This window comes from Scyliorhinus canicula, chromosome 4 (assembly GCF_902713615.1).
Source record: "Scyliorhinus canicula chromosome 4, sScyCan1.1, whole genome shotgun sequence".
Lineage (NCBI taxonomy): Eukaryota > Metazoa > Chordata > Chondrichthyes > Carcharhiniformes > Scyliorhinidae > Scyliorhinus > Scyliorhinus canicula.
Window position 1 is genome coordinate 24,218,999 of NC_052149.1, and position 27,746 is coordinate 24,246,744.

The window sequence follows — 27,746 nt, forward strand, 5'->3', positions numbered from 1 at the left end:
AGCTGTATAAAATGCTAATTAGGCCACAGCTAGATACTGTGTGCATTTCTAGTCACCAGACCAGAGCAAGGGTGTGATTGTACGAGAGAGGGTGCAGAGAGGATTCACCAGGTTGTTGCCTGGGATGGAGCATTTCAGCTATGAAGGAGGAGTTGTTCTACTTAGAGTAGAGAAGGCGAAAGTGGGACCTGGTTGAGCTGTACAAAATTAAGAGGGTCATAGTTAGGGGAGATAAGAAGAAACATTTCCCCTTGGTAGAGGGGTCAATAACCAGGGGGCATAGATGTAAGGTAAGGGGCAGGGGATTTAATGAAATGAAAATCGCTTATTGTCGCAAGTAGGCTTCAAATATAGCTACTGTGAAAAGCCCCTAGTCGCCACATTCCAGTGCCTCTTCGGGGAGGCTGTTACGGGAATTGAACCGTGCTGCTGGCCTGCCTTGGTCTGCTTTCAAAGCCAGCAATTTAGCCCTGTGCTAAACAGCCCCTAGAGGAGATATAGAGGAGGTCTATGGAAAAACCTTTTATCCTAGAGGGTAGTGGGAGTCTGGAACTCACTGCCTGAAAGGGTGGTCGAGGCGAGAACCCTCACAGTATTTGGCAAACATTTAGATCAGCACTTGAGGCACCACAGCATACAAGTGCTGGAAAATGAGATTGGGATAGGCGATTGATGGCCAACATAGACACGATGGGCCAAAGGGCCTCTTTCAGTGCTGTAACATTTTATGATCTTGTAGACATTGATAATTCATGGTATCAAGTTACTGGTAGAACAATATCCCAGTTTCTGGAAGGGCACAACATGTGGTTCAATGGACCAGAGATGAATCAATGCAGACTTTGCATCTAATAATAATAACAATGGAATACACAACTTTAAAAAAGCCATAACATTTTATTTGTTCCCAGTCACCATAATTTGTTAAGTACCGTCAGTTTATTTTCATTAAAATAGTTTAAAAATACAATAAAAAAGATATATTCCCCTTTGATAAACAATCAAGAAAGGTAAACACCCAATGTACAAAAGATTCCTTAAGGTGCACAGTAAAAAGAAAAATAGTTAAGACTTAGTCATTAAATAAATAGAATAAATTTATAATCTTCCTGCTTTCACAGCATTTTAGAATGACCCTTAGAAACCAACAACACGGAAAACAAAAGTATGAAAGTGCTTTATCAATCGACGAGAGATTTTTGCAATTAGTGCCTTGGAGATTCAAACAATGTTCCTCACTTGCTTGATATGTGGACAAGTCCAACTGTTTCACAGAAACAAATCCTTATTTTCCCCTGTGGACGATCAGTCACGGCAGTGAGGTATTGCCGCAGAAGGATCTTTCATTTCCTATCGTCAGCGAAGAGACTTTACAGAGACCCAAACCAGCAGCTAGAGATGGAGCCGATTGCGCCAAATTCACCTCTTCAAACCGCCTTCAGAGGGTTTGTCTCAGATTTGCTGTGTGCGGCCTTGCGTCTGCATAAGCACACCGTCACCCCGATAATAACGCTGAGCACCACCAGTGTTCCTACTATTATGAAAGCATAGAAACCGAGGCCATACTCTGAAAGGAGAAAAATACAAAATAATTGGGAGAAAAACCAAAACTGAAAATCAAATAATAATACAAGCTGCTGGAAGTATGCAGCAAGTCCATCAGCATCGGAAGAGAGCGCAGACATTTCACGTGGCGAGTTGGAACAGTTTTAACAAGGGGTCCAACAACATTAATCTATGATGCTGCTGATTTCATCCAGTTTCTCTCTCGGTATGAAACCCAGCTTCTGTTGTTATCTATGACTGATCTCATGTTATAACCCTCAACTCCACTTTCCTGCCTTATCTCTAAAAGCCTTGATTCCCTTACAGTTTAAAAATCTGAGTATCTCGGCCTTGAAAGCACTTAATGACCCAGCCTCTACAGCTCTCTGCGGTAAGGAATTCCAACAGATTCACTACCCTCTGAGAGAAGAAGTTTCTCCTCATCTCTGGCTTAAATGGGGGACACCTTACGCTGCCATTGTGCCCTCTGGTCCTAGCCTCTCTCACAAGGGAAACAAGGGCATCTACCCTGCCAAGCCCCTCGAGAATCCGATATGTCACAATAAGGTCACTCCTCATTCTTCTAAACTCCAATGAGTACAGGCCCAACCTACTCAACCTCTCCTCATGAGAAAATCCCTCCATACCCTGGATCAACCGAGTGAACTGTAGCCATCTCAGATGGCTACCTGCAAAGGACCATGGAAATTATGGCCAACCCAGGACTCAGACATACTCAGAGCTTCTGCAACCCAGATAGCTAGACGCGATCGAAACCCCGCTCGTTTGCATTCTAATAGCCCATTTCCCCAGAACAAAAGAACTGTACTCAGGTAACCGATACAGATACAAACTAATCGGTGCCCCTCACTTTACTCAGGCAGCCCAAACAGCCATGGTTAATGACCGCTAAAGACACACCCAGCCATCAAGGCACCCGCCCCTTTATTGGCCAAAATCGAAGGCAGTGATCGAAGCCTGTCGAATTATTGGGTCCAAGTTGAGGACCGCCCCAAAGAGCGTGAAATCCCAGAGGGATAAGAGACACAGCCATGTGCTCGGTCTCTCTTGGATCCGGCCTATGCCAACCCAAGTGCAGCATAACGACCAGACAGACAAGTTTAAGACTAACGATCGCTACCAGACGGATGAGCCCAGCAGAAACAGAGCCACGTCTTCCACCCAGCCAGGCAAGATCCAGACAAAGGCCTTGTCCATCTGCATAGAGCCGGTTGCCCTGAAGTTAAGTACAGGTTATTGTAGTTGTTAGGTGTAGTTTAACTTGTAGTGTTTTGTGTTGCATGTCAAAATAATCCTTGTGAGTAAATAAACCATCTTTGAACTTGAACTGACTAACTGGTTGTGTGGTCCTTTGATCGATATCCAGTAAAGCCTTGTGGTGGTATCATTTGATACCTGGCGACTCTAAAGAGCATCATTATTAATTGGCAACATAATTGGTGACTCTGATGGTGATTGGCAACAGAACCTTCTCTGAACTGCATCCAATGGTACTCTACCTTTCCTTAGATACAGGTGCCAGAGCTTTTGTTGTGAATTGTAATGCTCTGCCTGAAAAATTAATTAATTGAAAAATAAATTGGACAAATGCTGAAGGGAAAAAAATAAATAGGTATGGAAAAAGAACAGACCACTGACATTAATGGACTACCTTGATCAGAGGTAGCACGGGCATGAGGGACTGAATGGTTTCTTTTTAACCAGGGTTAAAAGGGCTGCTAGCAGCAGAATCAGAGGGATACGCCCACAGCCTGAGCTACTTTGTCCCATTCAGACTTAACCTCGTTAGTGGGAATACACAGAATGCCCCGGTTCAACAAGGATGATCGACTCAAGGTCCATTGCCATTCGGGACAACCTTGTTCGACGAGCCATCATTCCATCACAGAATCTGATGACCTGTGTGTCCAGCAATGGAAAGATAGTTGCATATCAATGGCATAGCTCTGTTCTTTTGTAGAAACGGGAGTGGGAAACCAGACAACCCAGATAACATTAATAGATTCAATGGGGGATGACCAGACATCCGTAACACTATCATTTAAATCTCTGATCATTCTGCCACTGGGAAAAGTTTCTCATTATTTACTCTATCAAATCTGATAATGATTTAAAAAACCTCCTATTACATCCCGCCTTATCCTTCTTTGTTCCAATGAGAAAACATCAGATTGTTTTTTATTCTTCCAATTCTCTTTGTGTACCTCGTGATGCACTAAGACAGACTTTTGTCTGTTTCCATAGGTAGAAATTTCCTGAGTAGGTCGCCAGAGGGTTATAACTTGAAGGGAGCCACTCCACATCAAGTGTGGCTGATCAGGAATCTCTCCCCCGCTCTTACCACTTGCCATTGGTATGTTTGGGAGGATTTGCATGTTTGGGAGCAGTCGACATCTGGACTGTTTGACCACATTGTGAATGCTCCTTCCTTGGCCATCAAGTCTTGGTGGGGGATTCGAACCCAGAGCTTCAGACTCAGAGGTAGGGACGCTACCCAATGTGCCCCCAAGACCCCCAGCATTTATCGCCCATCCCTAATTGCCTTCGAGAAGGTTCTGGTGAGCTTCCTTCTTGAACCGCTACTGTCCGTGTGGTGTCGGTCCACAGTGATGTTAGGGATGGCGTTCCAAGATCTTCACTCAGCGACAAGTGAGGGAACCAGTTTTCTGCAGAATTGAAGTCCCTCAACTCAGGAACCATACTGGCAATTCTCTTTCGGACCTCTCCATTCAGCAGACCATTTCTCCACCTTGTATTAGCATCTCTTAACAGGAGTGCATATGAGTAAAGAGGGCGGACGTTACCAGGCACCGAGGACCCCTTGGAACAATACTCATTTAGATTGGTTTCCTTCAAACAAATTGAAGAGAATTCCCTTGGCAGTTAACTAGCACTGATGACTTCTTCACTGATTGATGGCTGCACTTCATGAGCTCACTTATCTCATTGAATGGTGGAGCAGACTCGATGGGCCGAATGGCCTACTTCTGCTCCTACGTCTAATGGTCTAACTTAACAGGATGAGCATCCTTTATAAACCAGGACATAAAAAGACACCGTTTCAAATTTAAAAAGAGGACATACCTGGGTTTTGAACCTTTGTGCATTTGGCTTGACTTCTTGGACCATGTTTATATGGTGAGGTAATCTTGATTTCAACAGAGAAGCAGTAAGTGACTCCCTCATCGACCTTAATTAGTACCACTTGATTATTTGTAGTTTTATCTCTCTGGAAGAGAAATTTTGAAATAACGTTCTTTCTGTCAGCGATACCTTCCCCCCAATATTTTTTGAATAGAAAACCCAAGTTCAGCACAATGATTGAACAAACCTTGCCACTTGTACCGTCTTTCCAGTAAGTCACTTTGTACTGGAGGTTGGGTCCGTAGATATCACGCAGTGTTTTTGGAGTGTTATTTGAAAATCTGATGCTGGTAACTGTATCTTCGATCAGCAATCGTGCCTCTCTGCTACTATTTTGAAAAAGTTTAAAGTTCGGTTCCCCAATTTCAGCTAGAAAACAATTAAAACATCAGCATATTAAACTCAAGCACATCATTTCGACCAGGTACATTGTTCTATTGCTTTTATGCTGCAAGATGATTGAATGCGGTATAGAACATAGAAGTTACAGTGTAGAAGGAGGCCATTCGGCCCATCAAGTTTGCACCGACCTCCTTAAGCCCTCACTTCCACCCTATCCCCATAACCCCTCCTAACCTTTTTTGGTCACCAAGGGCAATTTACCACGGCCAAACCACCTAACCTGCACGTCTTTGGACTGTGGGAGGAAACCGGAGCACCCGGAGGAAACCCACGCAGACACCGGGAGAACGTGCAGACTCCACACAGACAGTGACCCAGCGGGGAATCGAACCTGGGACCCTGGCGCTGTGAAGCCACAGTGCTATCCACTTGTGCTACCGTGCTGCCCTTCAGTATATTTGGAAAAGAATACTACAAATCGAACCCAACTTTCTTGGTCTGGATTACACAGTCAGCAGTCAAGGCTAACCTCAAAAGGAAGCAGTGCCCAATTAATTAATAGGCTGTTGAGCAATTTTGTCTATTCTGACAGGAATTTGAATCTGGTGCCAGCTATAGAGTTGAATCCAGCAACTGTGATGTTATCAAGCAGGCTGAGCTACCAATCAAATTAAAGAATTCTCACAGACAGCAATGCAGGGATTATAATTCAATTCTTAATCAGTTCACAAAAGCAAAATGAAGATTTGGGCATCAATATGAGATGTAAGCTAATAGTAATTTTAAGGTAAATATGATAAATACACTAAAACCAATTTACATAATTAAAAAAATTATAATTTTTAAGGGAAGGAATGACCTATGTTTCTCAGGGACAGAGAAGTTCTTCAGCAGTAATTATAGATTAGTAAACTGTTGAAAAGTCAATTATAGCTTTCAACTACACTGACATTTCTTCTTACAGGAATAATAGCATACAGTAAGTTGAAACTAATGTTACCGTTTCTGGCCTGGGTTTTTACCACAATGGAGATGCTCTCGGTCATGGCAAAAATACCATAAGAAATCATGAAAAATGCCAATTACTGCCCCTGAACTCAGCAATTCCCAACTTTGTAGGGGTGGGACTGGAATTTGGCCGGAGTTTGCACCTGCACAATTTGCAGAGGCAGCTGCCGACTTAAATCACCAGCTTCGTCCACTGAAGTGGGGAAATTATTGAACAAACCTTGCCATTTGTACCATCTTTCTAGTAAGTCACTTTGTACTGGAGGTTGGGTCCGTAGATATCATGCAGTGTTTTGGAGTGTTCTTTGGAAGTACCGGAGTGTGGGATGCAGAGTGTGGAGATTAGAACAGGTAAGAGGAGGCCTGAACTTGGTGGATGCATTTGGAAACCAGTGTGCCCTTTCAGAGATGTAAGGCACCCCTTCAGAAATGGTGCAAGGAAACTCTTAGCAGAGGTAAGGCACCCTTTGGGATTGTTAAAAAATGTGATACAGTAATGCACTTTTTTTACACACAAAGGCATTGGAACTGTCAAGAACTGTCCACCTGTCCAGGAAGTGCCAAATTTGTCAAGGAACTGTCCAAGTATACTCTTGGCATGAAGAGGTTGAGGGCAATAGGAGGTGGGTGAGGGACATGGATTGATACCAAGTTGGCATTGGTGATTCTATGGAGGCTATGGGGATGGGTGAGTGATAGTTTGGTTGTGAGGGCAGGTGGGATTTTTTATGTTTATTATAACTTTCTATTTATTACAAGTGCCAGGGCATAGGGGAAAGCCTTGCTTCCAGCCTGCCTCCACACCTAGAAGCCTCTGCACTCATTCTGGAGTTATGCACCCGGCTCCTGTTTCATCCAGCACCTCCTAATGGACTAGCCCACCTGTGAGTGACTGTTGTTTGCCAAGCTGGGGAATCACCCGAGAAGTGCAAATCTGGACCTACTTGTTGATTGCATTTACAAAGATTACGGAAGGGCACCACTGATAGAAACGCCCAGATTGCCACATTTCACTGCAGTTTTACAGTGACAGTAGTTACTGTTAGTTGTACACTGTCGTGCCGGGGAGCATGGATTGTCACCATTATTAGTGAGCCAGTCAGTAGAACATGGCGATCACTTCAAATACGTTTTGTAATAGTTCATTCTGTTTCTTCCCCCACTTCTTGGGCCCCATTTTTCTGACTCTCTTAAACTTGGTGCATTCCATTATATTGTCTGAGATAAGATGTCCCTTTACAGTCAAACTAGCAGATCTCCTACGGGAAAGTCAGAAGCAAAAAACAAAGTCTGTTGGCATTTGTGAAGAGAACAGACATTTCTGGCTTATCCCTTCATCGTATATATTCTCTTTTCTCTTTACAGCTAGTGACAGACCTCCTGGGCAAGGACAGAAGGCAGGGTGACAGGTCAAATTTAACAGTAAGACTATTCCAAAGCTCCAGTGGCTGCTATCCCGTCTTCCACTCTCCATCAGTTCATCCAAAGCTCTGTTGCCCACATATGATCTCAGATCACATGCCATTTATCCACCGCTCATGTACTCACAGATTACAGGATGTTGGCTTCGCTGGTTAGGCCAGCATTTATTGCCCGTCCCATGGTGCCCTTTAGGACGTGGTGGTGAGCTACCTTCCTGAACCGCTGCAGTCCCCGGGTTGTGGGCATACCCACAGAGCTGTTAAAGAGGGAATTCCAGGATTTTAATCCAGTGACGGAACGGGGATATATTTCCAAGTCAGGATGGTTAGTGACTTGAGGGGGAACCTCCAGGTGGTGGTGTTCCCAAGTGTTGGAAGCCCTTGTCCTTCTAGATGGTAAGGCGAGTGCAAGAGGAGGATACCAGGAGACGCACAGTCAGCAGCACCTACAGGAGAGTGCGAGAGGAGAGCGAAAAAGTGTGCAGGAAGAAATCTGAGTGCTAGTTTGGAGTGCCTGAGGGTGATGTCAGGACTCAAAAGTGATGCGGGGCAAGGAAGAACACAAGAACATAAGAACTAGGAGCAGGAGTAGGCCATATGGCCCCTCGAGCCTGCTCCGCCATTCAGTGAGATCATGGTTGATCTTTTGTGGACTCAGCTCCACTTTCCGGCCCAAACACCATAACCCTTAATCCCTTTATTCTTCAAAAAACTATCTATCTTTACCTTTAAAACATTTAATGCAGGAGCCTCAACTGCTTCACTGGGCAAGGAATTCCATAGATTCACAACCCTTTGGGTGAAGAAGTTCCTCCTAAACTCAGTCCTAAATCTACTTCCCCTTATTTTGAGGCTATGCCCCCTAGTTCTGCTTTCACCCACCAGTGGTGAAGCAGCTGATTGTTGAGTATGGTCAGGTAAGTATTTACCACTGTTATTGATTACAGTTTGTAAGGTCTTTATTTTGTGGTACAGGAGCAAGGATGCCTTGTTGAGACCACAGGTGGAATATTGTGTGCATTTTTGGTCTTTTTTGAGGAAGGGTGCTCTTGCTATGGAAAGAGCGCAGCAAAGATTTACCAGACTGATTCCCAGGATGGCGGGACTGATTTATAACATTCTGACAGGACTGGACAGAGTAGATGCGGGAAGGATGTTCCCGATGGTGGGGGAGTCCAGAACCAGGGGTAATCGTAAAGATACAGGGTAAATCATTTAAGACTGAGATGAAGAGAAATTTCTTCACCCAAAGAGTGGTGGGCCTGTGGAATTCTCTACTACAGAAAGGAGTTGTCAAGGGAGTGTACCTTTAAAAAAAATGGGTGTTTTTCAAATAGCTGTAGTGATGTCGTTGTGTGGGTGGAGCTGGGTTGTGTCTCTGGCTATTACCTTCGTTTTGAGCTGGAAGCTGTTTGTGGCATTGTGCTTTACTTCCGTTTTAGGCAGTTGAAAGCTGAATTCAGGCAAGGGAGGTTCATTTTGTCTCGCTCTCTCTGTATGTTAAAAGGTGTCCAGATCACGTGCTAATTTAAAAGTGATAACTGTCTTGTATAAAGAATTTATACCTACTGCTTTTTTAAAAAATGGGTTTGGCTTCTGGATGTTGTTAGGAAAGTTATTAAGGGTTACATATAGAGTACTGTGTCTGTGGGGGTATTTGTGTTGGTAGTTGATAAAATGTTCACTGTGTGTTTCTAAAATGTTAACTGATGGGCAGCACGGTGGCACAGTGGTTAGCATTGCTGCCTACGGCGCTGAGGACCCGCGTTCGAATCCCGGCCCTGGGTCACTGTCCGTGAGGAGTTTGCACATTCTCCCCGTGTCTGCGTGGGTTTCACCCCCACAACCCAAAAGATGTGCAGGATAGGTGGATTGGCCACGCTAAATTGCCCCTTAATTGGAAAAAATAATTGGGTACTCTAAATTTATTAAAAATAAAAAATAAATAAATAAAATGTTAACTGAATTCATAGAATAAACATTGTTTTGTTTTAAAATACTTAATGTCTCTGTTGCATAACACCTGGAAAGTGGGCCCTTGTGCTCCTCATAACCAAAATCTATTAAAAGCTGTATGTCAGGTAGACTCCATGATATAATTTGGAGTTCTCTAAACCCTGGCCCATAACAGAGTTGAGGCCAAAACATTGTATATTTTCAAGAAGAAGGCGTTAGGCCTAGCTCTTGGGCCTGAAGGGATCAAAGGATAGGGACGGAAAGCGGGGAAAAGTTACTGAGTTGAATGATCAGCCAAGGGCAGGCCTTGGGGTCAGGAAGAAAGTTACCCTGACCTGACCTATTCTTGTAGCCACAGTATTGATGTGGCTAGTCCAGTTCAGTTTCTAGTCAATGGTAACTCCCAGGATGTTGATAGTGCAGGATTCAGTGATGGCAATGCCATTGAATGTCAAAGGACGATGGTTAGATCCTCTCTTTTGGGAGATGGTCATTGAATGGCACTTGAGTGGCGCGAACGTTACCTGTCACTTGCCAGCCCAAAGCCTGGATATTGTCCATGTCTGGCTGCATTTGGACATGGAGTGCTTCATATCTGAGGAGTCGCAAATAGTGATGACATTGTCTAATCATGTGCACATGCCCATTTTGGTGCTAATGATGGACGGAAGGTCATTGATGAAGCAGGTGAAGGCGGTTGGGCCTGGGACACTACCCTGAGGAGCCCCTGTGGTGAATGCCAGGCCAGGAGCCAATGTCTTGATTTTAAAATTGTCATACTCACTTCAAATTGTTCCATGGCCTTATTCCTCCTCATCTGTAACATCCCCAAGCCCTTCAACCACAAGGCAAGACATCTCCTATCGTTGGCGGCCAGACCTCGCCTTACCCTCTGGAATTTCCTCACCAAACCTCAACTCATTGCCTCTCTCTCCCTCTTCAGGACCCTCCTTAAAAGCTACCTTAAGACCTCAACCAACCTTTTGGACAGCTCTTCTCCTGTCTCTTCACATGACTCAATCAAATCTTGACAGAAAACACTCCTGTCAAGCTCCCTGGAAAATGTTACCGCCTTCAAAATACTACACAACTGCAAGTTATAACTTTTGATGCAAACATCATGATGCAAGGTACCCTGTGAACCATATCGGTGATACTCACTTTCACTTAGGAGCTGGATTGGAGTAGATTCAGCCACAGGTGGTTCCTCAATTTCGTCTGTGATGTTTGCATTCAGGGTGAACACCTCGGCAACATATCTCTCTGTCACATTCTGCATCATGCTGGTCATATCGCAGCTTGTAGTTCTGATGCGGGTACATTCGCGTTTTCTCGCCCAGTCAGTTTGGACACTGCGTTTAAAAGTTTTTAAAAATCTGTTATTTTAAAGCTGTGCATCTTTTGAAGCATAAGTAACAAAACAGCAGCTTATTGTTCCGAGGAAGCGTCTCACTTACTTCGGTAAAATAAGCTGCCGTTCGTGGCATTTCAGTGGTCACGGGGCCAAACAGACTTTGCGGATAGGCAGCCCGTCAGTGTGCAGGCGAACTTCATTTCCAGATTTAGCTATCAACCCCATTCAACTGTCCTTTCAACACAACAAACTTCTTCCACCACAGCGAACAAAGGGAAATGGCAGGACAGCCATCAACACTGGCCCCATCGTCCTTCTCCACTGAAGCAGAGAAACATTCAGTTCTGGGGAGGGAGAACGAACAAAAGGCTTTTACCATCATTTTGGCTCCGCTGCCTGCTCTTTTCAAAGCACTCCAGTCTGGAGGGGTTACCTGGTACGACAGCTGCCGGCAGCTCCTTTGAACACGTACACGATCAGTATTCCCAGAAAGGGATGAGTCAGGACATCCTGTCAGGCGCCGACCTCCAGCCTCCTCCATTGAAACCAAGAAGCACTCAGTTTCCAGGCGCACGGGTGGAGAAGGTGAATTCTGCCACTGAATGGGCAGAGGCCCCGTAATGTTACGGGGCCAGAGCTGGAAACGGGGTTGAGGGTCGGAGCCTGACATCTTATGCAGGACACTGGAACATGGGAGCAGGAGTAGGCCACTCGGCCCTTCGAGCCTGCTCCATCATTCAGTAAGATCAAGGTGGTGGTCTCAACTTCACTTCCCTGTCTTGCCCCCATAACCGGCGACTCCCTCGTCTGTCATAAAATCGGACTAACTCATCCTCGGATAAGTTCAATGGCACAGCCTGCTTTCTGGGGAAAAGAATTCCACAGACTAACAACGTTCAGAGAAAAAAAACCCTTCTGGTTGGAATAGGGCCGATCAGTAAACCCATCTGATATGTAATAATCGTTATTATTCTCACAAGTAGGCTTACATTAACACTGCAGTGAAGTTACTGTGAAAAGCCCCTAGTCGCCACACTCCAGCGCCTGTTTGGGCACACAGAGGCAGAATTCAGAATGTCCAATTCACCTAACAAGCATGTCTTTCGGGACTTGTGGGAGTAAGCCGGAGCACCCGGAGGAAACCCACGCAGACACGGGGAGAACGCGCAGACTCCGCACAGACAGTGACTCAAGCCGGGAATCGAACTTGGGGCCCTGGCGCTGTGAAGCAACAGTGCTAATCACTCTGCTACCATGCCGCCCCTGTGTAAGCGCAACCAATCAGTGAAACTCAAGAGGGCTATATCCGTAAGGGAATTAAATGAGACCAATAGCACCACCTCCTCAAAGTCACTTTGCCAACAAGTTTGGTGCCTGTTCCTTTTTAGAAAAACTAGTGCAGGCTCCATCTTGCAATCCATTACTTACTCTTTACAGAGTGACGCATGACTTCTTTGCCTGGGCCTGACCAGTCCAAATTAGACATTCTGGTGTCACAACAGCCAGTAGGGTCCTGCAAGGGTAGGGTAAAGCTCCTTCAGAGGCTGCTGACACAGACTGTGGGTGGTCTGTACCATCTGTGGCAGAAACATTAAGCAGTGCAATTCTCACGAACCAGGCTTCCATAGCTGCACCGGATAAAATTCACACCTCCGACGTGAGAGAACTCTGCCCATGTCACCAAAGGAATGGGCAGAATTCCAGAATTTAAATATTTCTCCAAAAAGGGGAAACCAAGGAATATCTGTGCGTACATTTCAGCCTGTGGATTGTGGTTTAATGAGAAATCTGAGAACGGGCCATGGGTTCAATTGAAATCCCTCATGTATACAATGGGTCAACCAAGTCAAAAGAATACATGATTAACCAGAGACATCTGTCCATCTGTTTTAATCAGGCATTATTGTTTGGTGATCTGACCATACAATCAGACTGCCATGTATTTTGTAAACCATGTTTGTGCAGCAACTGAGAGAAAGGAAGGAACAGGAAAGAATAGGGAATTGATACATTTAGCAGAGTGCTATGAGCCAGGAAGCAGGCTAGTAACAGATATTGAAGAAGTAACAGCAAGAGAGAGAGAGGGAAGGGCCGGGCTACCTCAGGAAACAGCCCAGCTAGAGATGAAGTGCTGGCCACTTAGGCTGTTCGGTGTGGGAGTCACAGGCTGGATTTGACTCAATAGGTTTATGATGGTTGTTTAGGAAATGGAGAGGTCTCAGTAGAGTTTAGTATTATGGGGGAAACAGATGCTTTTGGGTTCCCAGTCTTTGAGGGACTAAATGCCTACTGTTAATAAAGTCGAAGTATAAGATCATCTTTCTTCTACTTTAATAAATACTTCTATTGTTGTTTAATGAATGAGAGGTTTGAGTTCTCACTGTTTCGGCAAACGTACGAATGTCCACCACACAAAACCAGTGTTTCAGTTTGGATTACTCTCACAAATAACACATAACATCAGTGGGGTTTCAGAACAACAGGAAATATTTCTTCACTGTTATTTAAACATGCAGAAAGTTGGCAATACTGTCCTAAAAGATTAGGTGACAATAAAAACATTGGGTGGGATTTCTGGCAGCTGAGTTGGGGGGGGGGGGGGGCGGGGGGGGGGGGGGGGGGGATTGGGGGGGGGGGGGGTGTGTCACTATTGGCAATGGGATCCGCCAGTCCCGATCGAGGTCTATGGTGTTTTGTATGGCTCACCCTTCCCACTGTTGAGGAATCTGCCGCTGGGGGGTGGGGGGTGAGTCCCCTTTGATGGGACGGGCTGGAAAACCCGGCCCATTGTATACAAGACTGGAGTTGAAATGTGCAACGTGAACCATCATATTTGGTTTGGAGTTTATTTCCAGAGGTTTACATAACAGTCAATGTTGCTGTAACTACACTGTGCGGAAATTAAAATAGGAACATTAAGAAGTTTTTTTAAAAAACTGTCCTAGTAGAAGTTGTGGGATTATAGAAATGTACAGCTTGTGAAGAGTTAATGTCATGTTACATTTAGCCATTAGATGGAGCTAGGGACAGTATTATAAAAGACACTGATTCTTAGGCTTCTTAAAGAGAGTGGAGTAGAGGACAGGAGACCGACTGAAGCGCATAGTAGAGCTAGAGAAGATAGAATATAGTTAAGTTAGAGCATAGAGACAGTTAGAGCATAGAGATAGTATTAGTGAGTGTAGTTTAATATAATCTATTTGTTTACTATATGAATAAGTGTTGAACATTAATTTAAGCAGTGTAAGTAAATTTAGCTTTGTTGATGAACGTCGCTTCAAGTGTCTTTGTGAACACTACGCTTTCCATCCTGAAGTCAACCTCACCAAGATCACCACAAAAGTCACATTTGACTTGTTAACTCTGTTTCTCCCTCCACAGATGCTGCCAGACATGCTGAGTATTTCCAGCACTTTGTTTTTATTTTAGATCTCCAGAATCGTTGTTTTTAATTTTAGTTTTGGTTCTTGCTTAATCTACTGTCGCAGCAACAGATTTAACCGCAGTAGTATATTCACTTACTTATTTTCAAAACTTTATGCAAAGATACTTCAATGTACAAATCTGTGAAAATGTATCGGGAAAATTGTTTGCCCACTTCCCCAGCTTAAACTGGGACTTAAGTTTCAGAAAAATCATTCTGACTCACTTCTGTACTTGCCAGCTCTTCACTAAAATTGCTGACAAAGTTCATGTCCAGGCATTTCACATTCCTGTCTGCCCTGCCACGCAGGTATCAACCCATTTGAACTGAACAATTTCATACATGAATAAAAAATAATTGAATGGAATGTAATACATTAAGCATTTGTTTGTGAACTTCACCAATCAGAAGTGCTGCCCTCATAAGGGTAGAAGATAGATAAGGAACATAGGATATGCAGCTTTAGTTTCAGAAATATTTATTGAAATAATGTCTGCTGAAATCAGTTTTGAAAACAGGCTTTGAAGGTTAGTTTTCTTGTAGGAAAAACACTTATTTTTATGAACATGCAATCTACCTACAGGCTTTTAAGCCACTCCCTGACTAATTTCTTTCCTTTTCTTCTCAATCATATTTGACATAATTGCACATTATATCCCACTATGCAGTCAAAGAAAGTCTGTGTTGGAGGAGGCACCGCAGAGCTGGAGCCCTGTGCCACCATGTCTCAACGCTATTAGGGGAGGAAGGGTACAATTAAAATTAGTCGCTTTAGTAGCTCCCATTGTTTAGTTACCTCACCGAATCACAGAATTGTTACACAGAACATAGACCATACAGTGCAGAAGGAGGCCATTCGGCTCATCAAAGTCGCACCGACCCACTTAAGCCCTCACTTCCACCCCTTTTTGGACACCAATTTTGCATGGCCAATCCACCTAACCTGCACATGTTTGGACTGTGGGAAGAAACTGGAGCACCCGGAGGAAACCCACGGAGACACGGGGAGAACGTGCAGATTCCGCACAGGCAGTGACCCAGCAGGGTATCGAACCTGGGACCCTGGCGCTGTGAAGCCACAATGCTAGCCACTGTGCTACAGTGCTGCCTGATACGGCGCAGAAGGAGGCCATTTGGCCCATTGTGTCTGCACCGGCTCAACAAACGAGCATTATGTCTCAATACCGTTCCCCCGCCCCCCCCCCCCCCCCCCCCGGCTCATGCCCTCTTCACTGCCTCGTTTGTCCTGACCTCCACCACACTTCCAGGCAGTGCGTTCCAAATCCCAACCACTCGTTGTAAGAAAATGTTTTTTTCCCCCTCATATATTTGCTTCTTTTGCAAATCACTTTAAAATCAGTGCCCTCTCATTCTTGATCCTTTTACGAGGCGGAACAGTTTCTCCCCAACTACTCTGTCCAGCTCACTCATTATTTTGAACATCTCGATCACATCTCCTCTCATCCTTCTTCTCAGCAAGAAGAACAGTTCCAACCTCTCCAATCTATCCTCATTATGGAAGTGTAACTGAACTTCCAGTCCCATCAGCTTGGTTGAGACTGACAGCATGTGTGTCTCCTACGTTATGAAGGAAAATATCAATCTATAATAGGAAGGTGAAAAAAGGGACTGCCTGAATGGAGGGAAAGGACTCAACTGTTTTGAGTGATCTTTCAGGCATCACTAGGTAAATATGTTATTTGTTCAATCAGCTTTTGATCCGCCAGTCAAATGTTATAGATATTTGGACAATCAATTGATCCATAAATTCTGGAGGGAATTGAATCATAGAATTTACAGTACAGAAGGAGGCCATTCGGCCTATTGAGTCTGCACTGGCTCTTGCAATGAGCACCCTACCCAAGGTCAACACCTCCACCCTATCCCCATAACCCAGTAACCCCACCCAACACTAAGGGCAATTTTGGTCACTAAGGGCAATTTACCATGGCCAATCCAGCTAACCTGCACATCTTGGGCTGTGGGAGGAAACCGGAGCACCCGGAGGAAACCCATGCACACACGGAGAAAACGCACAGACAGTGACCCAAGCCAGGAATCGAACCTGGGACCCCGGAGCAGTGAAGCAATTGTGCAAACCCACCGTGCTACCGTGCTGCCCTTGAGACTTCTGCTGAGGCACCAATGAAATATTGAAGTTCAGAAAGGAAGCTACAAATTACCGTCGATCCTTTTAGACCAAATTTACCTTGAAAGCGATACATTTTTATAATAAATGATCTAAATAACAACGGACCACATAAGAATCAAGAGCTGCCAAATCCATCCCCTGTACAGCATTAAAATGAACAAGCTGTTTGTTATACGTAGAGTCCACAGCACAAAACAAAATAGGTTATTCAGCTCAAACGGTCTCTGCTGACTTTGATACCTCATGTGAGCTCCCTCCCCACACTGTCTAACAAGTTTTATTCACCCTCATGTTTATCCAGATCACCCTTAGAATACATCTGTGATATTTGCCTAACTACTCCTTGAGCTCGCACATACACATTCTGACCACTCCCAATTTCCCTCTTGGATTTATTCATGTTATCTTAAAATGTTTCTGACTGGAGCTCATAAATAACATTTTAAGATTTCTCCATGCCTGTTATGAAATAATGATCAGGTTTGATTAAGACCTCTGCCACATTTCCCGTGAGCCTTTTCATTTACATAAGGAAAAAAAATACGTAAGGACAAAAAAAGACCCAGTCTGTTTGTCCTCTCCTGAGGAATTTATCCGTTCAATCTGGTGCCAACTTTGCGATTTAAAACACCAGCTTCCGCAACATCTTTATCTTTTTTTGTAATTTGGAAGGCAGTAATCAAGATACTATGTGGGTTAACATAGTTTCCCTGCTTTGTAATTCTATCCTTTTAGAAATGAATCCAATTCTCGATTTGCTTTCTTATGGCCTTATTAACCTGCATTGTCAGTTTTAGTGATATGTGCCTATACCCCAGATCCCTTAGCTCCTCTACCGCATTCAGACTACAGTATTATTACTCAACAGTGTGCAGCCTTCTTTTCCCTTCTGCCAAAATGCATACTCAACTACATTGAAATTCGTCTTCCAATTTCACACCCATTCTGCAAGTTTCTTCTGCATTTTGTTCTACTTTTCCTTTGTATTAACTGCACCTCTCAATTAGACGTCCTCAAATGTTTAAATTGTACTTCTGATTTTGGAGTCCAAATCGTTAATGTGAAATGGTGAACAACAGGGGGAGATACTTTATCAAAGGCCTTTTGAAAATCCAAAGAAATCACACCCACTATATTAACTTTCAGTCACTGCCTCAGACACTGCCTCGGATAATTCAATAGGGCTTTTGTCACAGCGTAGAACGTTTCAAGCTCAGAGAAACCGAAGCTTCATGAGCCGAGTGAGAATATTTCTCACTGTCTCTTTCTTTGGAGCCACTTTTCTGCAGTTTACCTTCTCTGGTTCAATTCTCAACCTCACAAAATTATTTCCCCCCCCTCCCCCAATCTTATTTAATAGATTTGCTAATATTTTTCTCCACCTCCCTTCCACTGTTAGGTGTTTGTGGAGCACCCCTATTACGGTGATTGATCCCTTTGTATTTGTCTCAATCCATATGGATTCTCTTTCTACCTTAACTTTAGTTCTAGCCTTCTTTCTGCTGCCATGATATCATCTTTACTACAGCTATCTCATCCTATTTGCCTTCTTTATTCTCAATGAGTTAAGTCCAGCAATATTTAAAAGCACAGCCCTGTTGTTTATTAAGCCAAGTTTGTTATTCCGACAACATCTGGATTTTTGTTATTAATTATATTTGTTTTGAGCGCTGTGTACACTGCTGTACATGCAATTTAATTTGTTTTTATTAACTGCCTAACTCAAATTTCTTTTTTTTTAAATACACATTTTATGGAGGTATTTTTTGGTTTTACAACACCAACAAAACAAACAATGTACATGAATCTATAAACATAGTGCAAAAGCCGTCTTCCTCCCTTACAGGTCCCAACTTTATTAACCCCCTACTCTAAGCCAAACTAACCCCCCCTTCTGCTGACGAACAATTTTCTGCAAAGATGTCAACGAACGGTTGCCACCTCCGGGCGAACCCTAACAGTGACCCTCTCAAGGCGAACTTGATTTTCTCCAAACAGAGAAAGCTAGCCATGTCCGATAGCCAGGTCTCCAACTTCGGAGGCTTTGAGTCCCTCCAAGCAAGGAGTATCCGTGTCCGGGCTACCAGGGAAGCAAAGGCCAGAACGCCTGCCTCTTTCTCTTCCTGGATTCCCGGATCCTGCGACACCCCGAAAATCGCCACCTCTGGACTCAGTGCCACCCTTGTTTTTAACACCGTGGACATGACATCTGCAAACCCCTGCCAGAATCCCCTCAGCTTCGGACATGCCCAGAACATGTGAACATGGTTCGCTGGCCCTCCCGCACATTTTGCACACCTGTCTTCTACCCCAAAGAATCTGCTCACCTGGGCCACTGTCATTTGAGCCCGGTGAACGACCTTGAATTGTATCAGGCTGAGCCTGGCACAAAATAGCCTGGCACTGAGCCCGAGGCCTCAGGCTGAGACTGGCACATGTTGTGGACGCGTTGACTCTACCCAACGCATCTGCCCATAGACCATCCTCTATCTCTCCTCCTAACTCCTCTTCCCACTTGTGATTCAGCTCCTCGGTCTGCATCCCCTTTGATCCCATAAGTTCCTTGTAAATGTCAGAGACCCTCTCTTCTCCCACCCACCCTCTGGAAACTACCCTATCCTGTATCCCCCTTGGTGGTAAGAACGGGAAGGTTGAAACCTGCCTATATAGGAAGTCCCGCACCTGCAGGTACTAACTCAAATTTCTAACAAATCATTTTGCACTCAAGGTTGGGAAACAGATACAATTAAAAAACATGATACCGTTAATCTTTATCTTTACTCAGATTTATTTAGCTCCAGCCCTATTATTTTCACAAGACACCCACCTCTCGCCCACCCTGGCCCCCATTTCAACAGATTCAAGACCGATCCACAGCCCTATTTATCCTTTCCACTGGAAATGGGATCAGAGACTACAAGCTTCACCCTGTCCCAGTACAAATCTCTGAGATGGAAATCCTCCTTCTCTCAATCTTCCAGCCATGCATTTACCTTCCTGGTCTGTTGATCCTCATGTCAATTAGCGCATGACTCACACAGTAATCCTTAAGTTACCACTCGTTAGGGCCTGATATTCCATGAGCTCTGTTCCTCCCAATGGCATCAGCCCCAACCTGCACTATGGCAACTGGATTATTCTGCTCTCGTTCCAAATTCCTCTCCAGTTTGCCAGAGATATCCTTTAACATTGCAGCAAAGCAACCCATTCGCCTGGACTCTCGGTCACGGGCTGCAGAGGACTCTATCTTACCTGGAATTATCAAATTCCCTACGACTACAACTTTGCTATTCTGCTCCTTTCCCTGAACAGTTTCCTGCTCCAAGATGCCAAAATGGTGTTCTGGCCATTCTCCCCGGCAGTCTTTATCCTTCTCCTCACAGTTAACAAGTAGATTTGACAAGTCCAGTATCTGCAGGGCCTCCTCCTCGGTCTCCTCTATGTTTCTTCTCCCCTGCTGACAGTCACACTCACTCCTTCTTGAACCTACGCTTTCCTCAGGAGTGAGTGGAGGCAGGGACGTTTCCTGTGGAAGTGACATGAGTGCCCACGCAAGACAGTTCTGAGACACTGCCTGTGCTGACACCTCTCATCTTAATTTGTAGTAATTTATTTTGAGAAACCTTAGAATCATTTGAGATGACTTAGTTTGATGATGGATTAGATTTAATGATGGATTAGTTTGAACTGAGATTAATTAGCAATTAATTAAAAGGGGCTGTTTAGCACAGGGCTAAATCGCTGGCTTTAAAAGCAGACCAAGGCAGGCCTGCAGCACGGTTCTATTCCCGTAACAGCCTCCCCGAACAGGCGCCGAATGTGGCGACCAGGGGCTTTTCACAGTAACTTCCTTTGAAGCCTACTCGTGACAATAAGCGATTTTCATTACCCTGGTTATTTCTACATAGTTGATACTCGGTGCAAATGGATCTTTATTATTATGGGTCTTTCCAGTGTGTATTTTTCCTGCTTTCATCTATTCTGGCTATTTTGCCCCTATATTTATTTCCTAAATTATCTTAATATAATCGATACATTAATTCCTCAGGCTCCACCATTCTTCACTCTGGTCCGTGACGTCCCTTTTTAAGTTTTTTCTTTTAGCTGGTGGCTCTTTGCCACTTCACCTTTTAAAAATGGATGGTAATGTGCGTTCCTGCTCCTTCTAATGGCTGTTCCCTGCTGCTTCTTCTGTTCCATACACACTGAATGTATTCCTGTAATGATGCCGAGCTTCCCAAGGTGGAGAACCAGTACCAGGCAGGAAGCTAACATTTTCCACCATTCAGGTCCAATAACATCTGGGTCCAGGACTTGAGGCAGAGTCCGACTCCATTACAATATAGTGTACCAGCGGTAACAAAGGACATTGTGGCCTCTTGCCCACGGTACAGTCAGAAGGAAGCACCATATATGGAAATGCTGAAGGCAGATTAGCGAAGCTGCCACAGTGGCTGGATGAGCTCAGCATCCACATGATTCAGTGCTACTGCAAGTTAATCTCAAATCATTTAGTGTGTTTGTCATTCTAGTGTTGGGAGAAGAGAGGTAGTTCAACAATGCAAAGCAAAGATCCAGAATTTAAGTATTGATCTCCAGTTTCTGGCACATGGTAAGTAATGATGGGCAGCATTAGTGCTGATGAAACAACGAAGCTTGAGGTTAAAATAGGCCTAGGATTCTGAACGTTTTTGCTGCACAACATGTCCAACCAATGCAAAGTAGCAACCAATAGAGCCAATGCAACATGTTGGATTGTCAAACCAGTAGAACAAGTCACAATCAAGTTCCTTCATGTTCATTTGAGTACCATGTCCAATTCTGACTGCCAAGAACATAGAAACAGGAGTAAGCCATTTGGGCCTTCGAACCTACTCCATCATTCAGTAAGATCACAGCTGATCAGGTTGCGATCTCAGCTGTCCTTTCCTGACCCCTAACCCTGGGCTCCCTTGTCTGTCAAACAATCTGTCCGTACAAGGGAAACAGCATTCAACTACTGAAATACAATGCAGAAGAGAGCCAGTAGGTTGTGAGCTAGAGGAAAAGACCGATGGAAAAGGGAACAAGAGGCGATCGTACAGAAGATAAAAGAGAATGAAAAAGTAAACTTGGACTATTTTTGAGGGAGTTGGGGAAGGGGACACCGGTTCAAACCAGTAAAAGGCAAAATTTAAGACCGATAGGTGGAAATTCTTCCTCATACAAAAAGTGACTAATACACAGACTGCAAGATCAAGTCATGGAGGCAAAGATATCGGGGCATCCTTAGGAAACAATTATATGCTGAAACACATGGGTCAAAAAGTAGAGTCTTTCTGGTTGGATGAATTAAGATGCTCTGAATGACTGAAGTGTAAATGCATATTAGACGCATATTACAGAACCTCGGTCACTTATACTGCACATTTAAATCCAACCACAGCTGTTCCACTCAGCCTGCTCACCGATTATGTAGAACCGGCTTTCCTGTACTAGCAGCAAGACGAATATGGGGCGGTTGCCAATAATCGTCACCAAAAAGGTACCTTATCTGGGAGGTTCCGAGGGCAGATTAATGAAGCGGTTCTGATGATACTGGGTGAGCTCATCATTCACATGATTCAATGCTAAGGCAAAATTACCTCGAGTCATTTAGTGCCTCTGCCACAGAGAGAAAGATAGCCAGGTCATTGGAACACCAGTTCACAAATATGAAGAGCACAATAAGGGCTAATAGAAAATGTGTGAAAGACTGTAATCCTTCTGATTACTGCATTGTAGGATTCCTCTCAATTATATCTAATGGTGGTTATGCTGACATCCACGGTTATGTTACAAATTTACCATTCCAGTTCTAAGTACAATAGATTTGTTTCTGTACGGTATATAAAGTGATTGGGCCATCTGCCTGCATTGGAACTTGACTAACATTCAGGGCTTTTGGTGATCAATGCCACCAGTCCTTAAACTTGCACATATTTCTGTGAACCTTTGCACAGGACGTTCCCCTCAACCAAGCTGCACAGCACCTTCTATGGGGAATCTGGAACCCATCTGATCTGGACAAACAACTCTGTAACTCCTTAATCTGTCCATCAGATTGAAGAGTTCTCAGTGAGCAGTGCAAAATACGACCCAGGAAATGTAGGTTATGATATTGAATTCAAAGTTAAATCAGAAAGTGAAATAAAGAGCAGGAAAGAAAATTGGGATGTAGAGAGAGGGGTTAAAAAAAGGACACAGAATGCTCACCACCTCTTAAGGCAATGAAGGATTGGCAATAAATATTGACCATGCTAATAACGTTCATGTCCCAAGAATAAATAAAAATAATACTTATTTTAATTTTGAAACTCTCCAATAATAAATAAAATCTGAATGAGAATCCACATTTGAAGTTAACGCTCAGTGTCAACAAGGTTGTTTGGCAATAATTAAGACATGTTGCATGATAAAATACTTACTCACACTGGAATGAATAAGCCCCAACATTTCCTGGCAAATTTAGTGTATATCTATCACTTAGGTACAGCAAGTTACGTGACGGCATGGTGGCACAGTGATTAGTATTGCTGCTTCACAGTTCCAGGGAACCAGTTTCAATTCCGATCTTTTTTTTAAAATTTAGAGTGCCCAATTCATTTTTTCCAATTAAGGGGCAATTTAGCCTGGCCCGTCTACCTACCCTGAACATCTTTGGGTTGTGGGGCGTAACCCACGCAGACACGGGGAAAATGTGCAAACTCCACACAGACAGTGACCCAGAGCCGGGATCAAACCTGGGACCTCGGTGCCGTGAGGCAACAATGCTAACCACTCTGCCACCGTGCTGCCCCCTTCAATTCCGATCTTGGTGACTGTGTGGAGTTTGCACATTCTCCCCATGTCTGCGTGGGTTTCCTTCGGGTGTTCCAGTTTCCACCCACAGTCCAAAGATGTGCAGGTTAGGTTATGAGGATAGGGCAGGGAGGGCTGGGGAGTGGGTCTAGGTAGAGTGTTCTTTCGGAGGGTCGTTGCAGACTCAATGGGCCAAATGGCCTTCTTCTGCACTGTAGTGATTCTATGATTCTAACTTCACATTGTTCCATATGTTTCAATGGCAGAATTCTCAGTGAGGTGCTGGTGTAACAAATCTTCCGGGAGAGTTTGGAAATGCAACGGGAGAGATAGGAAACTAATTTCCACAGTTAACCACGATTGTGCAGTGACCAGAAGTTGTTGCCCACTTTACACTTTTAATAAGATTTTTTTACAGCAAATCCGGAACCATGAAGCATGATTATGAATTGCACACCACTTCAACCTCAGTCACTCCTGTGTCACAACATCCTGTTTGTCATTAACTGGAGTAGATTCGAAGAGCCAGATGACCTCCTCCTGTCCCTTGTTTCTTATGAATGCAATAGCTTATTACAAACAGTGCACCATAACAGTTTGGAAGGTTTATGAAGGACTTCATTGATTGCTAAACAACTCAGTAACGAGAGGTAAAGCCCCAGATAAGCCGAGTCTGTGGAATGTAGTCATCTGTTAAATTCCAGTCTGAACTGATTTTCCACTTCAATCCCTCTGCACTTTTGACTGCTCTGAAGCCCATTCCAGGCATCAGCTATTTTGTCACCATCAATTTGCCACATTCAGTCAGTTTACTTGAGATTTATATGGGCCCCAGGACTGCACTGATCGCCAATACAAAGAAACAATGCAAAAATTTGGGGTGGGGACACACGTTGTTACCACTCATGTATCGGTGGGTTTACCAACATGATGGCTGTTTGCCAATCACCTAGTTTGCCAATCACCTAAAGAACTCAGTTGCCTCCGAATCGGCCTTTGCTGCCCACATCCCATTGCCTTTTCAGTGTTTCCTGCAGATATACCAATGCTTTACTCACCCACGAACTCTCACCGTGTACACGGCACCGTTGGAAGTTGATTCCCATTGTAGTGTTGTGCGGAAATTGAATGATGTCCATTTCAGATTAGTTACAGGTTGAAGTGAAGCACCTGAAGATATTTTTTTAAAAAGACTTAAATTTCCATCCAACCATTCACCAAGAATGCCTTTTACAAACGACTAAGTTTTCACTTAACATCCCGTGCCGGAGTAATGGTTTAACTTTACAATATTGGTGTATATTAATTTAAAAAAGCAGTGATACTGAATTTTCAGATAAAACCTGCTTGGTGTCAAACCCAACGTGGCACAATCTTGCAGATCCTCACCAGCTTGAACATGGAACATGCACAACAAATTGTCACATAGGTTTGGGTGGATTGGCCATGCGAAATTGCCCTTAGTGTCCAAAGATGTGCAGGTTACATGGGGTTACGGGGATAGGGTGCTCTTTCAGAGGGTCAGTACAGACACGATGGGCCGAACGATCTCTTTCTGCACTTGTCAGGGGTGCAATGGTAAGGTAAGGTAACCTATCCTATAACTGGCCTGCAGTTACCACATCCAAATATCAGCGTGTAATGCAGATATGGTATAACCTACTCTGTAACAGGGCAGTAATACACCAGCAGGCAATCTATCACTGGCTCTGTCGTTTTCTAACAGTAAGTGACTTCCATTTAGAACTTTCCCGTGTCTATTGAGGCAGACGAGGTTGATGTTTCCATGGCTGGGGTCTTCCTGGGGCAGGTCGTCACTTAACATCAGGCAAGGCTGGCCAGGGACTGGGGGTTCCCCGGTGGGGAGTGGGGTCCCTCTCGGTCTCACCCAGGCGCATTTGGGAAAGATTCACAGGGTCAATAAACCACAAACACACCTTGGGCGGCTCATGAAGAGCTGCATTTAATAAGGAGTGGAGTTCTCCAGTCCTCAATGATGTGTAATGACAGATCAGCCAGAAATGGAAAGTTGCTGCAGGGACATCGGGATCAGACCAGCCGCCAATTCTCTGCAGTATTCCTCCCGGTGCTTAAAAGTATTCGAAGCCGCGCCGATGAATGAATAATGAAACGGTGGCTGCGACCCGGAGCATAACTAACTGAACGAATTGACCCGTTTACCTGCGGCCCCGTGGAAACACACCATGGCCAATGCCAAAGTGGCGATGGCAGCAGACCCCATGCCTGGGGGAAGGTGGAGAAAGCGGCGAGTGTGCAGCGAAGCAGATGCAGTGGCGATTCCCTCTCGCTGTCTAGTCCCCCAGCAGCCGCAGTCTCTGCCTCTTGTTGCAAGAAACACACAACCCGCGGCTAAACACCGACCCTCTCCGCACTTCAGGGCAAACAAGTGTTCTCACGCCGGCTGTCCGCCTCCTTTTCCTCCCATTGGCAGCGACGCTGAGTATAAAAAGCCAGAGCTGAGAGGGCTGGCCTGTCCCCTCCCTCCCACTCAGAACTAGCAATGGAGGAAATGACTGGAATGCCCCTCCCCAATGGCAGGAGGTCTGGGAAGTCCCCTGCCTTGTGCAGACCAGCACACCTGGGACATTTCCCCAGGCAAACTGCACAAAGTTCCAGGTGAATTGCAAACCCATTGACAGCAGGAGGGAGGGAGGAGGGAGGGAGGGGGGGGGGGGGGGGTCTGACATCAAGTGATGGTGGTTGGGGAGATTTAAAGGAATACTGTAGGAACAAATAAATGGCTCATATAGAAAAAACTTTAAAATGTGTATGTCTGCTTAACTTCTTCATCGACACTTATCGAATCTAAGGCAGGCATTCAGTCCATCTCGCTGGGCCTTGGTAAACTTTTAGTCTGGGTTCCATTACTCTATCACGCAACCTTCTATCAATTATTTTAAAATTACATTTCTATAGCACCTTCCACGACCCCATCACCTCCCAAAGTGTTTTTAGACCATAAGAAATATTGAGAGGAGTGGGCCGTTCGGCCCCTCGAGCCTGCTTCGTCATCCAGTAGAATCATGACTGATCCGCCATTCTAACTTTCCTTCTAACCGCCATTGATGTACATTGGAAGTGTAGTAATGTGAGAATCACTTCCTTTCTGAAAACGATGAATGGCTTTGCTCCCCCCACTGTTTCTGATCTGTGTCTCATTCATGGGATGACACTGGCTGAGCGAGCATTTGTTGCCCATCCCTGAGGACATTTAAGACTCAACCACGTTACTGTGGGTCACCTTACCAGACCAGGTAAGAATGACAGATTTCCTTCCCTAAAGGAGATTAGTGAACCAGAATTTAGAGAACCAGGTTTAATGAAAATTGACAATGGTTTATGGTCACCATCAGACTTTTAATTCCAGATTTTACTGAATTCAAATTTCACCATCTGCCATGGTGGGATTTGAACCCAGATCACCAGAGCATCTCGCTGGGTTTCTGGATTTCTAGTCTAGCCACAGTGCCACTGCCTCCCCTGATTTTGGTGATCTTAATATTCCCTCTAGGTACTGACTGGTCATGCAGTAGGAACAGTTCTTTTCTATCCATCTTATCCAAACCATCCCATGATTCTGATCACCTTATCAGATCTTCTTCTCAGATTCTCTGTCAATCTCTCTAACCCAGAAGCAGAATATCGCAGATGCCGAAAAGCTGAAATAAGAACAGCAAATGTTGGAATCACTCAGCGAGTCTGGCAGCATCTGTGGAGAGAGAAAGAGTTAACGTTTCGAATCGATGACCTTTATAATAAAAGCTCAGAGTGACGAAAGGTCACTGGCCTGAAATGTTAACTCTTGTTTATCACTCCACAGATGCTGCTTGGCTTGTTGAAGATTCCCAGCACTTTCTGTTTTCGTTATCTATGCTTTCTTCTCTTCTCACCTCTTGTACATAGGAAATAGGAGCCGAAGTAGGCCATTCGGCCCCTCGAGCCTGCTCCTCTGTAGTTGAGTACCTGCTCCGGGATCTTGATATTCTCCCGACAATAGTATGGCTAAATTGGACATTTCATTCCAATGCACTCAAGGCAATGTTTTGACATTTTGACATCAGTCCTTTGCTTTTGTTTTTCTGTATTTTTGTTCTCATTGATACAATCAAGGATCACGAGCACAGTTTTTCTAGCTTATCTTGTTCTCCCACTTTTAACGATTTATACATTTGAACCCCTCAGTGCATCCATTTTGTGACGGGGGAAGGGAATGTTTGTTGTGTGGGCCACCACCAAGGTGGAAAGGCAGAAGGAACAGCCCAGCTAAACTAAGCAGTGACGTTGAGGAGTTTGGTTCCAGGGCGCTGTTTTTTTGTAATCCTGAAGACAGCAGAAGATTCCCCACCCCCTACCCCACCCTCCTCCCTCCCACCAAATATTGGAGCAGCTTTCAACCCTTGGAAGGACAGATTCAGGCAAGTAATGCAGAAAAAACAGGTTCATATATATGGAGTTTGATCACATATAGTGAATAAATTCTCCCACATTCGCAAGGGCAGCACAGTAGCACAGTGGTTAGCACTGTTGCTTCACAGCGCC

General features: G+C 44.5%; 1 protein-coding gene across 1 annotated transcript; it reads right to left on the reverse strand.

Moving 5' to 3' along the window:
- Positions 1-877: 877 nt before the first annotated feature.
- f3a (coagulation factor IIIa) lies at positions 878-25,756 on the reverse strand. The gene is made up of 6 exons (XM_038793892.1): positions 25,368-25,756; positions 24,245-24,356; positions 10,599-10,789; positions 4,898-5,079; positions 4,651-4,795; positions 878-1,567 (listed from the first exon to the last, which is right to left on the reverse strand). Exons 1-6 carry the CDS (start codon positions 25,426-25,428, stop codon positions 1,428-1,430), a joined length of 831 nt encoding a protein of 276 aa, XP_038649820.1. The 5' UTR covers positions 25,429-25,756; the 3' UTR covers positions 878-1,427.
- Positions 25,757-27,746: the final 1,990 nt, after the last annotated feature.